Source organism: Pristis pectinata, chromosome 3, assembly GCF_009764475.1.
Source record: "Pristis pectinata isolate sPriPec2 chromosome 3, sPriPec2.1.pri, whole genome shotgun sequence".
NCBI lineage: Eukaryota > Metazoa > Chordata > Chondrichthyes > Rhinopristiformes > Pristidae > Pristis > Pristis pectinata.
The window spans coordinates 106,474,110-106,488,174 of NC_067407.1; the positions used below are offsets into that span (position 1 = coordinate 106,474,110).

The following is a 14,065-nucleotide window of genomic DNA, read 5'->3' on the forward strand; positions in this document are numbered from 1 at the left end:
TGTGCTTGAATTATGATCCACCCAGATGGCTTTTCAAGGATTCCCAAACCCGCGGTTTGTAAATGAAGATTGCGGTTATTTTAGGCCCATCCCATCCCTTTAATTTCGGTAATGGAAAATACCAAGCAGAAACTCTCTATCCATTATCAATGGTGAATAAGTGTGTAAATAGGAGTATTTATAAAACTATTTCAGCAATGTGCTTGTTTGCATTAAATTTTAGCCGGGCCTGAAAGCACGCTTTTAATTACAAGTATAAATTCGCACTTTACCTTGTTATTTTAATTGTTTTAACTGTTGAGTGGCTTTGTTGAACTTAAATTTTGAAAACTGCTCAGTATTAGTTATGTTAAAGGCATGGGGTGTTTTTCCCCACAATTCCCGAATTCATTATGGCTGGACATTAGTTTACTTTGTTGTGAAATACTCCTTGAGAGGAAAAAGTTATTTATCATAAGAAAGTTTCCATCAGCCAAAACATTCTCCATCGAGCTGCTGTCATGCCCGAGGAAGCATTCGATGAACTGAGCGTTCGTTATAGAACCTATGCATCATTTGGACAGTATAACGATGTCACCTTGTCGGGTCATGGCTCTTTACAGAACCCATTTGTTGAATATCAGAGTCATATCCATCTGATGAATTACAGCACGAACCTCTCTAGCTCAACGTCTTCTTTCATTGGCATTCTAATTTAATCCTTTTAGCCGTTTATATAAAGAATGTTAGCAGTTGAGATGTAATGCCTTTAAGTACTGTACAGCAGAGCTAGTGAAATTTATAGTCTGTGTATATATTCTGGCTCCAGATATCAGCAGTGTAATGGATGGCTGTATTTCATGAATCCAAGTATATCTTCCCGGCTGCTAGGAATCAAAAGTCATTCCATTTATGGTGCACTAATGTCTCTTAGTTAATCCACAAGACAGGCAATAAAATTTAGTAGTAAATGCACTGTTTGATAACAAAGAACTTACATTGATTACAGAAACGATCTAAACTAAATAAACCACCTTTTTATTATTATATCTGCGGGAAAACTTTACAGCAGTGATTAAGGCAGCAAAAGAGACCGTAAAATCTGTGTAAATAAACTATGAACCTGTTTTAAAGCAAATGTAGATAGGATGTAAAGCAGAGCTAGCACAGATAGTTATGCTTTAGAATTAAATAGATTCATTATTGACACTGTGCACCAGACGATTTAAATTCCAGATTACATTGTTCATTTTCCCACTTTGTGGCATATGCTCTTTTAAAATATTATTTTAAAACAATAAAGTAAAATGCTTATGAACACTTAAATATGATGTGTATTGGCAGCATACGTTAGCCATGTTAACTTCTTTTTGTTTTTCGGAAGTAAACTGTTGCAAATCTTCATTTGGGCATAGTAGCCCCACACAGAACTACCTGTCTCCTCCCGACACTGCCTGGCCCGCTGTGCTTTTCCAACAACCCAGTCTTATTTGGAGATTTTCAGCTATGGCGAACTTCTTTTGGGCTCAGAAAATTGGGGCTTCTGCATATTAATACATTTAAGCTAATAAATGCACGCATTGTTAATTTACCCAAATCAACGTATTGTTGTTTTACGAGATGAAAGAGAATTCGGCTGAAATTAAATGTTGCCTGAAGCTTTTAAGACGTGAGAGGGAAATTACGGAAATACGCGTGTCATAAATCCATATTGATCACAAGATCACAAGATTGCGTTTGTTGATGCTGACTACAGTAGTATTTTGGGAAAATCAAAGAAAAGTAATGTAAAAATATATCAATGCCAGAATATGTTCAGACACCGTCGTAGATAATTAAAGTGCGAAATACCAAGATAGCTGCAATTTCTCAGAAAGCGGTATATTTCAGAGAAGCAATAGGTGAAGCTGGAACACCTATCAGAAATATAACGTCTTGTACAGCTTTTTAACTCCAGACTCACAGGCACAACACCTTTTTTAATATTGCCTACTCACAACTCCAGCGGCGCAGCATTACAGTTTCCATGATGACACCAATTTAATATTTTGGCAAATTTACCTTTATCTCCTTATCAGGCAGACTCCAATATACATTTAACGTTTCAGGTCGAAGACTCTCCTTCAGGGTCGACCTGAAACGCTAACTCTGTTTCTCTTCCCACAGATACGGCCTGACCTCCTGAGTATTTCCAGCGCTTTTCTGTTTTTATTTTAGATTTCCAGCATCTGCATTTTTTAATTTTCAAACTCGAATACACGCCGAACCAGAGGCCTGCGGTGATAACAATTTTCCAAGGTGGAGAAAGCGAAGCCCAATAGCCTTAACTTTTTGCATTACAATGAAGATAGAGAGGAAATTGTGTACATGTTGGCTGTAACGTTAATTCTATTTCAATATTTCCAAGCACTGAGTATATATCCAAATTTGCCTGTCCTTTATGAAATCGTTTTTAATTCATAGTGATTACATTTTAACGGCCAATATGCATTTATACAGAAGCTATTCCTACTGGAGTATCCGATTAAAATTAAATACTATTAATTCTTTCCTATTCCACCCATAACAAATAAATGCTGTTTTCTTAACTGCTGTTCCTATTTCTTTAAAAGAAAAGCTAAAATCTTCGTCTATTTGCCACCATTTGACCCATAAAATCCTAATTAGCAGACTTGAGTCAACGATGTATATTCGGACTAGCCAGGTGGTTGGACTCACTGTCATCCCCACATGAGAGCCTCCCGCCCCCTTAAAATGGACCTCACGGAAAGACCTGGAGATCAATAATCAGCTTAATGGAGCTCATTAGGATGATTGCCAGCCACCAGCTTGTGAAATTTCCCAGCTCTTTTGCACCTAGTGGTTGGATATGTTTAAGGAAGAGTCCACTTTCTTCTGGACCTGATGGCCGTAGTTTGTTTGTGTCCGATGCGAGGGCGGACGATACATCAATCAAACAAGAACCTTTCTCCAACAATGAAGATTTGTTTATAGCACGATGCCAAGGGAAGCTCAGCAAGGTAATTGCATGTTTATGGCTCGATCTGAATACCTACGCATCATTCCAGAACACTGCCAGGCACTCTGTTATGTTGTGATCTATGTCGGTGCCACCAAAAGGTCAAAATGTCCCAGCTGCCTTAAAAACGATATCAGTCCATCAAGTAATAATAATATCCATTAGTTTACAATAAATTATTTAAGTGATGGAGTTATCTTATTCACAGTTCCCATGCATAATATATCCTTACACCTTATTGGTTTGTGCATTTTAATTAAAGCATCGAAAATCGCTGCTTGGATATCGTTCTACACTAGCAATGTTTCCTTTTAGATGCACACATTTTCAACTAACAGCTGTTCTGCCGTGTTTCTCATCCTCCAAATAAATTAATTCTTGTGGCCATGTACGGCTGCCCCCATTCCTGACCCCCGTGCTAATAGACTGGAAGATGATGAATGTTCGAAATGCAGCAGAATTCCACATTGAGCTTTTAATGTTGATATTTACTGTAGAATATTTTAGTTAAAGCATAGTATTTTTAAAAGTGTTACTAGACCGTAATTCTTCAGAAGTGGGCTTCAGTTCTTTTTACCCTTTCAATACCGTGTCTAGGAGGGGTAAGGAAATATGAAATTATCTATTCCATGCTTCATCTCGTAAGGTATTTTAAAATAATTATCTATCAACAATGATAAAGGGGGATTTTAAAATGGCAAAGACAACTCATTATATGGCTTGGCAGAATATTATGCAAACAAAAATAATTAAATGTTTGACGAACACGCAGTTGCCGTCGTTACATCAACTGGAATGTGCTTTTATGAGGAACCTTTTTCAGACCCGGTCCGACACACTGCGTGTTCTATTGTGCTAGTTTTATAGAAATGGTTACATGCAGACCTATCCTTTGGTTCTCTCCATTCCCTGGAAGGCCCCAGTTGTATGCACCATATTCCATAAAAATCGCGAAATACTGGACTTAGTTTGAAGGTCGGTTTCAAATGGATCTTTCCCCCCCTCACAGCCACTCATACTTAAGTTAATAAGCAAAATCCTGGTAACCGAGTTGCCTTGGCAAAACATTTGCTGTGGAATTATTTGATATTAATAAACTGGTGTTTATTTTAAAAAATGAATAAAGGTTTAGTATAAACGGTCATTAGCTCTGATGAGCGTGGTACAGCAATAATAAGGTCGTTTATTTACTGAGAGAAGCAAAAGTTGACATTACAGATGTAACAATCTGTCTTGGTGGACGCCAGCCAGTCCAAGGGGGTTTAACAGGGGCAGTGGAAAGAATTTCTTCTGTTACTGAATTGATTTACCCTTGTTCCTTTTATTTCCGTATACTAGATATCACAGCTCCCAGGTGCAAAACTATTTTTTTATCCTAATGCCTTGTATGAAGACGTGTCACCCTTCAGGTAACGGTCTGATAGCTCACTGTCTAACTACAGTGTTATCCTGCGTGTCTGATTGACGTGGAGCTCCTGACTAAAGTTTTTTTTGGGGGGAGAGCAGAGGATTCACTGGGAAGGACAAGCAAGTAGAGTGGGGGTGAGGAGGGGGGAACTATTATTTTCCTCAGTTTATAAACATCTATTACAGCTTCTGTAGCAAAAAGGAAGCTGCGTGTGAGGTGATGTTACCGTATCTTGAATCCAGAAACACAACAAAAGAGAAATACGGTCAGTAATACCTCTTCAGATCAAATTGAATAACATTAACAAATTTGGACAAATCGAGCAGCTTTACCAAAGCAATAAATACATGCTTGTTGCAGTCACAACAAATGTATGGAAGAATATTTTTGTTGCTTTCGTTGTCCCTTTGAGCTCTGTTTATCGTTTCTATGTACCAATTGGACAGGGAATTAAAGAAAGCATAAAAACTGGCAGAAACAGTTTGAATGCGTTACCCGTTAAAGTGGTTCTGAGAGCACAGTATTAACGCTGGGGCAGCGAATTGGAAGTCGCACACATGTTCTAATTATGCTCTGTTTCTATTTGCGTTTAATATTTATATTATTTCTGTTGAAAGCAATGCACATTTGAAAAACAGCTAAATGCTTTATAATTCTGTTCGTGTAAAATGACAGTTAACTAGTCTGTTCTACAACCAGTTTCAAATAATAAAGATAAATAATTTTGCACGTTCTAATGACTCAAAGTTCATTGCAGAGAGTAAACAGTTACCACTGCTAAGCTATGACCGAAAGATCATTACTCTACTTCTTATAATCTACATCCTCACCGGGTCAGTCTATTAAGGTTAGAGTATTTTTAATAAACATTCGTGCCTAGTGTCAGTCATCTGGAGTATGACTCACTCGACCTGTGTAACATACTTCGCAAAAACTCTCCTTATTAAAATGAACACGATCCTATTTAAATAAGTTTGTGTCCTGTCTCACTCTTGAAAAATATCATAAATCGTACTCTTAGCATTTCGCTGATGTTGACAGATCTCAGTAGCAGTCATGTGGGCCAAGAACCAGAAAGGTCGCAAGTGGATTCAGGATATATTATTATCAGACTGTTAGAAACTAGGCTTGGGAGAGGCACCGGTATCCCTTCTGCAAATTTAATTTGGGAAATTGCGAAAGGCCAAATAGGTGGAGAAACTGGAATTTAGTGATTTACTTTCACGGTTTCAAATTTAGCTGTCTTCTGTCAACGATACGTCAAATGAATCTCGGTGACTTACATTGGCAGCGTTCCAAAAATACCAACTAGTTACTTTCACATTTAGTGAAAACTGACTTTCCAAAAGTTTTCATATTCCGGATTATGTACCAAAATATATTCGAATAATTAAGTCATAAATTAGTATTTTATGGGTATCATTGCTCCCAACTTGTGCTTTAACCCCATTAATCTCGTTAAACTTGTTTTATTCTTTGTGAAGCAGTCGGGTGGGAAATGGTTAATAACATTAAATAAAGTTTAACTATCGGATTTATCTGAACTAGTATACCGTAGTCTGCAGAGGGCCTAGAGGAAGAAGAGTTCTATAATACACTTCATTACATGTCATAATGATCTGCTCAAATAAATCTTTTAGAATCGATGTAATTTCTGTGAACTTTTTCCATTCCCCACGACTCAGCTTGAAAACACTGCAGCTGCACGGGTTCGACTTGAAATATAACACAGTGAACAATCACCGTGCTGCTGGTGTACTTTACGAGTGTGGCGAGGTGAAGGATCCAGAGGCTCAGTGCAGAGATCAGACCCTTTGAAACACATCGAGCCGTGCTGCACCCAGTCTCCAGAACCACACAGTCGTATGGCACGGGCCAGTTAAATAAACAGCACTCTGGTGACAAGCCTGTCATAGATGGGGTTAAAGATAAGGCGCCCTCAGATCTTTTTTTTAAAAAAGGAAATGCTTGTTAAATTAGAGGGGAAAAAAGCCCAATCGTTTTAAGAGTGCCAGTATGTAATTATCACGGTAAAGTACACCAATGAAAATGAAGTGGAGATTTTTTTTAAACGGGGCTAATTCAATGTCTACTAGCGTGGATATTGTTCTATATTTTTTATATAGAAGTTAATATAGAAATCCCAAGGCAAACTTTACCACCTTTACTGTTTGTATGCCGAAAGAAACGAATCTTAAGCAAGTAGCTTGCAAGTAGATTGTTCTAGTACAAGGAGAAAGGTTAGCTATCAAAATAATCAAAACATTAGTAACTTAAATTTTATCTACAGCTAATTTACGTGCTGTAAACCTAAATTATCTTTTTTAACATGGTAGGTGTGATCCGTAAGGAACGGCAAAGATTATCCCGAGGAATTCCGAAGTACGACCATATATTAGAAAACCTTTCATAATAAATTTCGCGCATTCAGGTAACAAGTATATTTGCGGTCGATCATAAGATGGCAAAAGGCCAACAAGTACAACGAAGCGTCCTTTAAACCAGTATACCCATTTTATTAGATGTATTTACGATCAGTGCAATCTTTTGAATCAGCTGGCATTGAAAGGAAATATTGGACATCACTGGGTAAACAGACCTGGAAAAAGCAAATGCTTGTTATTCTGAATGTTAATACATGGTGATAGCTCAAACGAGGTGGTGAGTATTTATAAATTCTGTGCTTCTAAAAATCCAGCTGGGTATACAGTAAGCGAATGAAAATCAATATCAAAACATTAAAACTTATAATACAAGAACATTCACTTTCAAATGAGATTTTTTAAACAAGACTATACGATTTCAAGTGTCAAACAATATTTACATATTTGCAATTTACAAGTAGGAAGTTGAGTATGATCTCTTTTCGCCTTCCTTTCGCAATAATATAACTTACTCTTTTCTTCTGAAATGTCCTTTACCTCGTGGTAATCCCGTTGGGGAGGGGTGTTAAAATAATGTTCACATTTATAGTAAAATTTGCGACGGAGATGTTGGGGCACTTTGTACAGGTGAGGCGCTTTGCTTTGATGCGGCAGTACTTAAGGGACCGAGACCCGATCTGATGACAGTGGTCTTGTGATCTGCAGAGTTGTTCACCTCGATGTCTTTCTCATTAATGTCAGTAGATTCAGAGTCACTTTTCTCACTGTCGCTCTGGTTCTCCCTCACTCGTTGTTCTTCCTCCAGAGAGGCAGGTTTCTCCAGTTGCTCTTTCTCCTTCTCCTTCTGTGCCTGAGCTTCCTTCGAGTGTCTCCACTTCATCCGCCTATTTTGAAACCATACTTTCACCTAGTGAGAAGAAGAGCAAAATCACCCAGTTAGAAAAGAAAACATTTCTTAAAAATAAAGTTTAGTATATTTTGTTTTGTCTGCTCGGCCCGTGACGCAAGACTAATTTCAGCTTCAGAAGCTCTTGCGTGTACCCGCGTTACAAAATGCTGCCCTGGTTTTTGCACAAGTTACTACTTCCTCTGTGCTAAGAGCTTTGTAACTCATGAAGCGGCGTTTCACTGTTCAACAGTTTCGAGAGAGCTACGTTGCGCCTTTATTTATGTGGACAGTAGCACATTTTATTAATAATCCAACGGTGTGCATTAGAGGTCGTCAACCCATGTGTAAACAGCAAAAATCGGATTCTCTACCCAAGTGCTGTGCTGACTGCGATTTTCCCACTGTCTATTTTTGAATCTCCCTCCTCCAATTCCATTTTCTATTGGTTTAGTAACAAATTTTAATAAAAGTATCTATTATTTGTTTTGATACTCTTTGCGGTCGGTTTATTGCACTAAATCAACAACTACTAACCTGTGCATCTGTCAATCCCAGCATCGCCGCCAGCTGCTTCCGGTCAGGTTTAGTCACATATTTCTGAATCTCAAATCTTTTCTCGAGTCCTTTTCTCTGCAGATTAGAGAATACAGCTCTGGACCAAGATCGTTTCCTTTTGTACGTCTGGGGCATTGTGTCTTTTGTTAGAACAGCGTAAGGCCCTGCTAGTTAAAATAAACCGTAGCATCAGAGTTAATGTTGCAAGTTCTGCCCTATTTCTACACCAACAACAACAACAAAAAGATTATAATGCGATGCTTAATTTATTGAAAGTTTACCGATGGCCAATAATTGGAACTAGCAATGCCCTTTGGCTATTTTCGGGATTCGAGAACTGTAATGTGCAGTTGGACAGTTCCATCACTGCAAACTGAAAGAGCGCTGTTTTTGGGCGCATGTCTGGCTCTGCTTGTCGTTATTTACTCAGCAAATTCATCAGTTCAGATCACCTTTAGATGAGTTGTATATATTATTGTATTGGTCAAACACTGCCGTCTACAATGCAGGATTTAAATATCTGGATTCATTAACTTGTTGTTTTAAAAAAACAAAATTAGATTTAATAAACAGGTCATAAATATGATGCTAGAAAGCTCGTGATTCCTCACATTTTGAGTGGTGACATTTCCCTTGTTATTTGCTTAGTTATTTTCCGAAGATATGGATGTAAAAGCATTCTAATATTGAAATATTTTAACCAAAACGGCTGATGTATATTTTGGTTAGTCTGTGGCGAAAATTGGCGAGTTAAGCTATTAACCTGGAAAAGAATCCTGATAATGTTGCTGGTTCGAGCTTCTGGAGTTCAAAACTGAGGGAGGCTCACCAAGGCCAGGGTCCAGCGACGCAAAGAACTGGTTGGCGGAACTCTGCACGGAGAGGTGGAGTCCAGACCGGCGACTTGGACCCATTAGAGAGGTGAGATCTGCAATAGTAAATGGGGAACAGGGTCTGTGGATAAGCTGCTGCCGTCTTAAATTCACTTCTGTTGATTCTTAAAACAATGGGTCGCTTAACTTAGTTTATTGGCCACGTCATCCGAAACATACACTTAGCAATTAAATCAATCGGAACTTGTAATGCAGAGACACTGGCAAAGACAGAGCGCACTATCATAGTGTAGTTGACTGACTCCTGTCACTTCGGACGTTATACCCCATACAATCCACCCCACCCACCCCCATTGCACAGGCACTAATTATACGAGCAGAGACTAAGTGATGGTGTAACCAACACGGTGAGCAATCCCAGATTAATTTCCCAAGCAATTGTCGCAGATTTAACATTGTTAAGGCGAGTGTGTCATTTTGATTCAACGTTGCTGTTGATGCTAACAGAGCCTGTTTGTTTCTAGCCTGACTTACCTCGTAAAGTGCTGCACTCTTTGATTTTAAAGTCTGTATCGGCGGACAGGATGCGGTCAATGCCGAACTTAAGGTCCTTGCTGGAGGGCGCGGGAAGCTGCTGCACCGAGCCGGCTGCCAGCTGGATCCGGGGCGAAGAAGAAGTACAGATGGCCGGGGCTCGGTGGTAGGAGGAGGCCGGAGAAGGTCTCTGAGCGAAGCCGCCCATATGCTCCGGGGCTACGGGCGTGGGGCGCAGAGGGGAGCCCGAAGTTTGCATGCCGTGGTGTCCGCTCATGTGAGCCACGATGGTCGATGATCCTGGCAGAGCAGCCGGCATGTTCTCGGTGTCGCTCAGATGCAGAATGTCCGCGATACAAAAGGAAGGCTTCTTCACCGAATCCAACAAGCCATTCGAACAGTAGGCGGACCAGAGGCTGAAATTACTGGCGTAATATGGAGCTAGTCCTGCGGTGTACATTGTGCAATCCTCCCTCGGTTTGTTTTTAACAACTACAATGTAAACGCGAAAGATACGATCTAAAATAGTCTTCTTTTGGGGGAGGGGGGAACTTGACTTTGCGAACTCGAAACTTTCCTAAAACTCATCTGCACATTTGGCAAGGAGTTCAAGTAGGCTTGGGAAGAAGTTGCCACTGTTCAACTGTGATTGGCTGCTTGTGCTCCCAGCACATCCAATAGCACTGAGACCCTTAGAACTACTGACTCCGCCTACTGCACTGCAGCTGTAACTGAAGACGTCTGTCAGGCTTTAAAACTGTAATTCACTGGAAGCAGAATTAATTTAAAGTATTTTGACTCACTCAATTGCAACAATGAAAGTCACGTCAGTAATCAGATTTGGTAGCAGTTCCCTATGATTAAAAGTTGTGAGGTGAATACTGCAAATTTTCCTGAACATTGCTGGTTCTTTCTTTTAATATTACACTCGTGTTCTTTTTGCGCAAGGCCATATAAAACTTGTAAACTTCTCTGTACTTGACGAATCAAGGGACAAGCCAACAGCTCGAAAACTCTATGTTCAATGATTCAGAAACTTTGATTTCAATATAATAATAATAAATAATAATACATGTTAACGTGTTCTTTTTGTTTGGACTTTTATAGCTTTAACTGTATCGAATGATACGCAGTGTGATTTCAAAAAAAACATTACGTTTTAAAATAAATTAACGAAATCACTTGGGGGGGGAGGTGGTTAGAGAGAACACTTAGTGTCATTGATGCCTTATCCCAATACGGTTTTCTCGAGTGGGAAAACGAAAACACTGTTCAAAAATTATATTTTATATATACTATTATATTATATACGTACATAAGTATATAATATATAAAAATAGTGTGTAAGGACAAACTACACATCCACCCGAAATATCACATGTTAAAGTTTGAAAATAATTAAGTATGTGGAGATGTCCGCTTTCTAATAATGGCTTTTCAATGCTGTAAGAGCATATATAGGTGTCTACTCTATTTCAAATACAGCTTCAGTCTGAGTCCGCCAACGCCTCCTCCTAACCTTACTCACAATGCAGCTGATTTACATTTAACCTTAACCTCCTGCAATTGACGTTATAACAATAGTGTATTATAGAAAAGTACGCAATTGCCCTGGATGGCTAACCTTAACCCCCTTCAATTGGTTTAATGACAATACCAATTACAAATGAGTTATTTTCATGGGATTCTGTAACAATGGAAAGCAGCTTGTTTTATGTGTCCTCAGTACATTCTTAAGTATTTGTTTAAACTGCAAATATATAAAGACTATTTTTCCCTGGACCAGTCTTCAGAGTGGAGGAAATGTCGAGCTCTATTAAGTTCACATCGTTGATAGCCATCCTGTTTTGATGTGCTTAAACGCGAAGTAAATGAGCGGATATGCCTGTTAGATTTTCTTAAAATAGAGCCCGTTTAGTATTTTAGGATACAGCAGAAATCATTATTTCTTCCGGAGAAAAACTTTATAATGACTGGTAGAACTTCCGTTTTCAATATTTGTGCAACTTTATCTCGTCTCGCAAGTTGTACTTGTGACGCAAATCCGCTTCGGTACATGAAAATGCCACAGAAATAAGGGAAAGAAATGTGACCGGACCGATCTTAGTGCTTTGAACCAAAAAAAAATTCACTTTCAGATTAGTTCCTTGCCGACCCCAAATTACCCATAGAATAAAAGAACACAAAATCTTAACGAAAATTAATGGTCGTATATTTTTTTTAAAAATGAGCCAATTTGGTTAAAGGGAACTTTTCAATTTTATCATCACGACAACGTGGCTTTAATTGCATTTCATTGAAAATCGCCTTTTCCAGCATAAACCAGTTTATGAACGTGATTAGATCTGTTTGAAATCCATTGTCAAAGCCCGATTTGTTTCTATCGCATTGGAAATAGAGCATGAAGGTAGTGTGACAAGTGGCAATGTTCCTTCTGTCAGCTGTACTACTCCAGTTCTCATGTCTAGTGCAGTGCAATAGAGCTGACCTATCCCACGCAATAAATACCCACAGGATTTTATTCTCAAGCACCCATTATCCCAAATGTTGGAACACAATTAGAATAATAAATTGTTTATTTTAAATACACGTAAGTCTAATTTATGATGATAACTCGTGATCGTTTTCTGTGAGGCAGTACATAATAATTCCTATTGTTTGGTGTCTTTGAGAATGATTAGCCCCGGAAGACTCTCTTTGGCCCACAATACATTTACAATATTCCAGTGACACTTTTCCGGGACACAAATAGCGAAATGGATCTCTGTGCTCATTCACACAGACATAACAATATAGGGAAGAGGATGGAGAAATAGCTCAGCGGGCGTTGAGCTGCACAGTTGTTTCAGGTGCTGCCGAGCTGTAAAAGGAAATATTTCAGTCATTTAGAGATCGTTATGACAGACATGGGACAATTCTATAAAAAGATAGACATTACAGATATATATATTTATAATGTGAGATTGGAGGTGACAGCTACTTATTCTGTTAAACATTCTTGGTTAAAATAGTTCATTTGGTCCAACGGAAATCAGAGTCAGTTGGATAAGTGCCTACCTATTCTTCTCTCTAACCTTACCCCTTTCTATCCATCCATCGACATCTGGCAGAGTGCGCATTCATTTATCTACCTAGACTTTTTTTTCTATTCACGACTCTTACCCGTTTTGTTGGTTACATCGGTAGGTGTCTGCTTGCTCTTTCAAATTATTTCTTGTCTCTTGCAAAGTAATAAATAATAGAAATATTTTAAGTCGAGGTTTGGAATCGTCCTTAAGTTGTATCAACATTGGAAATCTTTAAGAAATGCACATTTAATGAAGGAAGTTAACCAGCCAGTAAAAATTAATATCGAATCGTATCAATAATTCACAACCTACTACAACATACTGTTTATGTCCAAATAAGATATCCATGGAAGAAAATATTTGAATATTTACTGTCTTGATATGGCAATTAATTCAGTGAAAGCCCGTCCAATATGTCCCTTGTGGAACAGAATGTAATACAGCTGCAATCAGCGTTGCTATTGATCTGAGAATGAGGTTTGCTGAACGTTTTTGCAAATGGCCGAGAGCTTCTACTCCCCCCGCTCTCCTGATGGTCAGGAGGACGATGAGGAGGAAGGCGAGACCGAGTGGAACGGGCGGGCTGACTTACAGTTGCACATTGCCACCTATCGGCAGCCCGGCGCCGCGCAGTTCGAATCAGTCCACCGTTGCACGGGCTCGGTTTCCCCTTCGCAACATTTGGAACTTATTTTCTGGCCAAACATTAAGGCAAATACGGTAGATTTACAATTTTTTAACTTAAAGAAGAAAACCATATTTCCTTTTCGAGGCTGGGTAAACGTTTTGCAGTTCAGTGATTTAACCATCTTTTCCAGCTTTCTAATGGGGCGGCTCTTGATAATCCATCTCCCAAAAATATGGTTAAACTATGTGCTTCATAAATGCTAACCGATGTAATGTATTCTCCCCAAAGGAATTCGTAAATGCTTCATATATTAATACACCACACTATCAGGTGCCAAATATTCAGTGGAATTACTTCAGCGAAAAAGAAGGGGGAGTAAATCATTTTACTGGTGACGGAATTCAGGGAAATTCTTACGATGTTTTGCTAAAATTACAGGTAACTCTCGGTGTTGGAAATATATGCAAGAATATTGTTGGAAAAAATAATTTTATTTTGCGGACTGAACTACTGGAGTAGGAAAGTTAGCGGTAACATGTATCCGTAAGAGTTCTTCAAATCGTTACTAACAAGTAGTAATCTGATCTTCTGCGGGTTGTAGCCCGAGCGATCAAATAAACTGAATCGAAATGTGGAATGAGCAGCAACAATTTTGGTTCTATGTTCGCACTCTAAGTCTCCATGCAATTTACTTTATGGCAAGGAAGCGTGTCCGACAGAATTAACCCGAAACATTGTCTCTGAAATGAGCAGCTGTTACACTGAGCT

At 38.9% G+C, this 14,065-nt stretch overlaps 1 protein-coding gene across 4 annotated transcripts; it reads right to left on the reverse strand.

Moving 5' to 3' along the window:
- Window positions 1–6,940: 6,940 nt before the first annotated feature.
- Window positions 6,941–10,452, reverse strand: hlx1 (H2.0-like homeo box 1 (Drosophila)). Of its 4 annotated transcripts, none has more exons than XM_052012171.1 (4): window positions 9,602–10,452; window positions 9,064–9,162; window positions 8,214–8,401; window positions 6,941–7,697 (listed from the first exon to the last, which is right to left on the reverse strand). In XM_052012171.1, the coding sequence occupies exons 1-4, from the start codon at window positions 10,059–10,061 to the stop codon at window positions 7,374–7,376; spliced, it is 1,071 nt and encodes a 356-aa protein (XP_051868131.1). In that variant the 5' UTR covers window positions 10,062–10,452; the 3' UTR covers window positions 6,941–7,373. The 4 variants fall into 4 exon arrangements, with proteins under 4 accessions (XP_051868131.1, XP_051868132.1, XP_051868130.1 ...); XM_052012172.1 differs by having other exon boundaries at window positions 8,214–8,398; window positions 9,602–10,451; XM_052012170.1 differs by having other exon boundaries at window positions 8,214–8,398; window positions 8,998–9,162; window positions 9,602–10,451.
- Window positions 10,453–14,065: the final 3,613 nt, after the last annotated feature.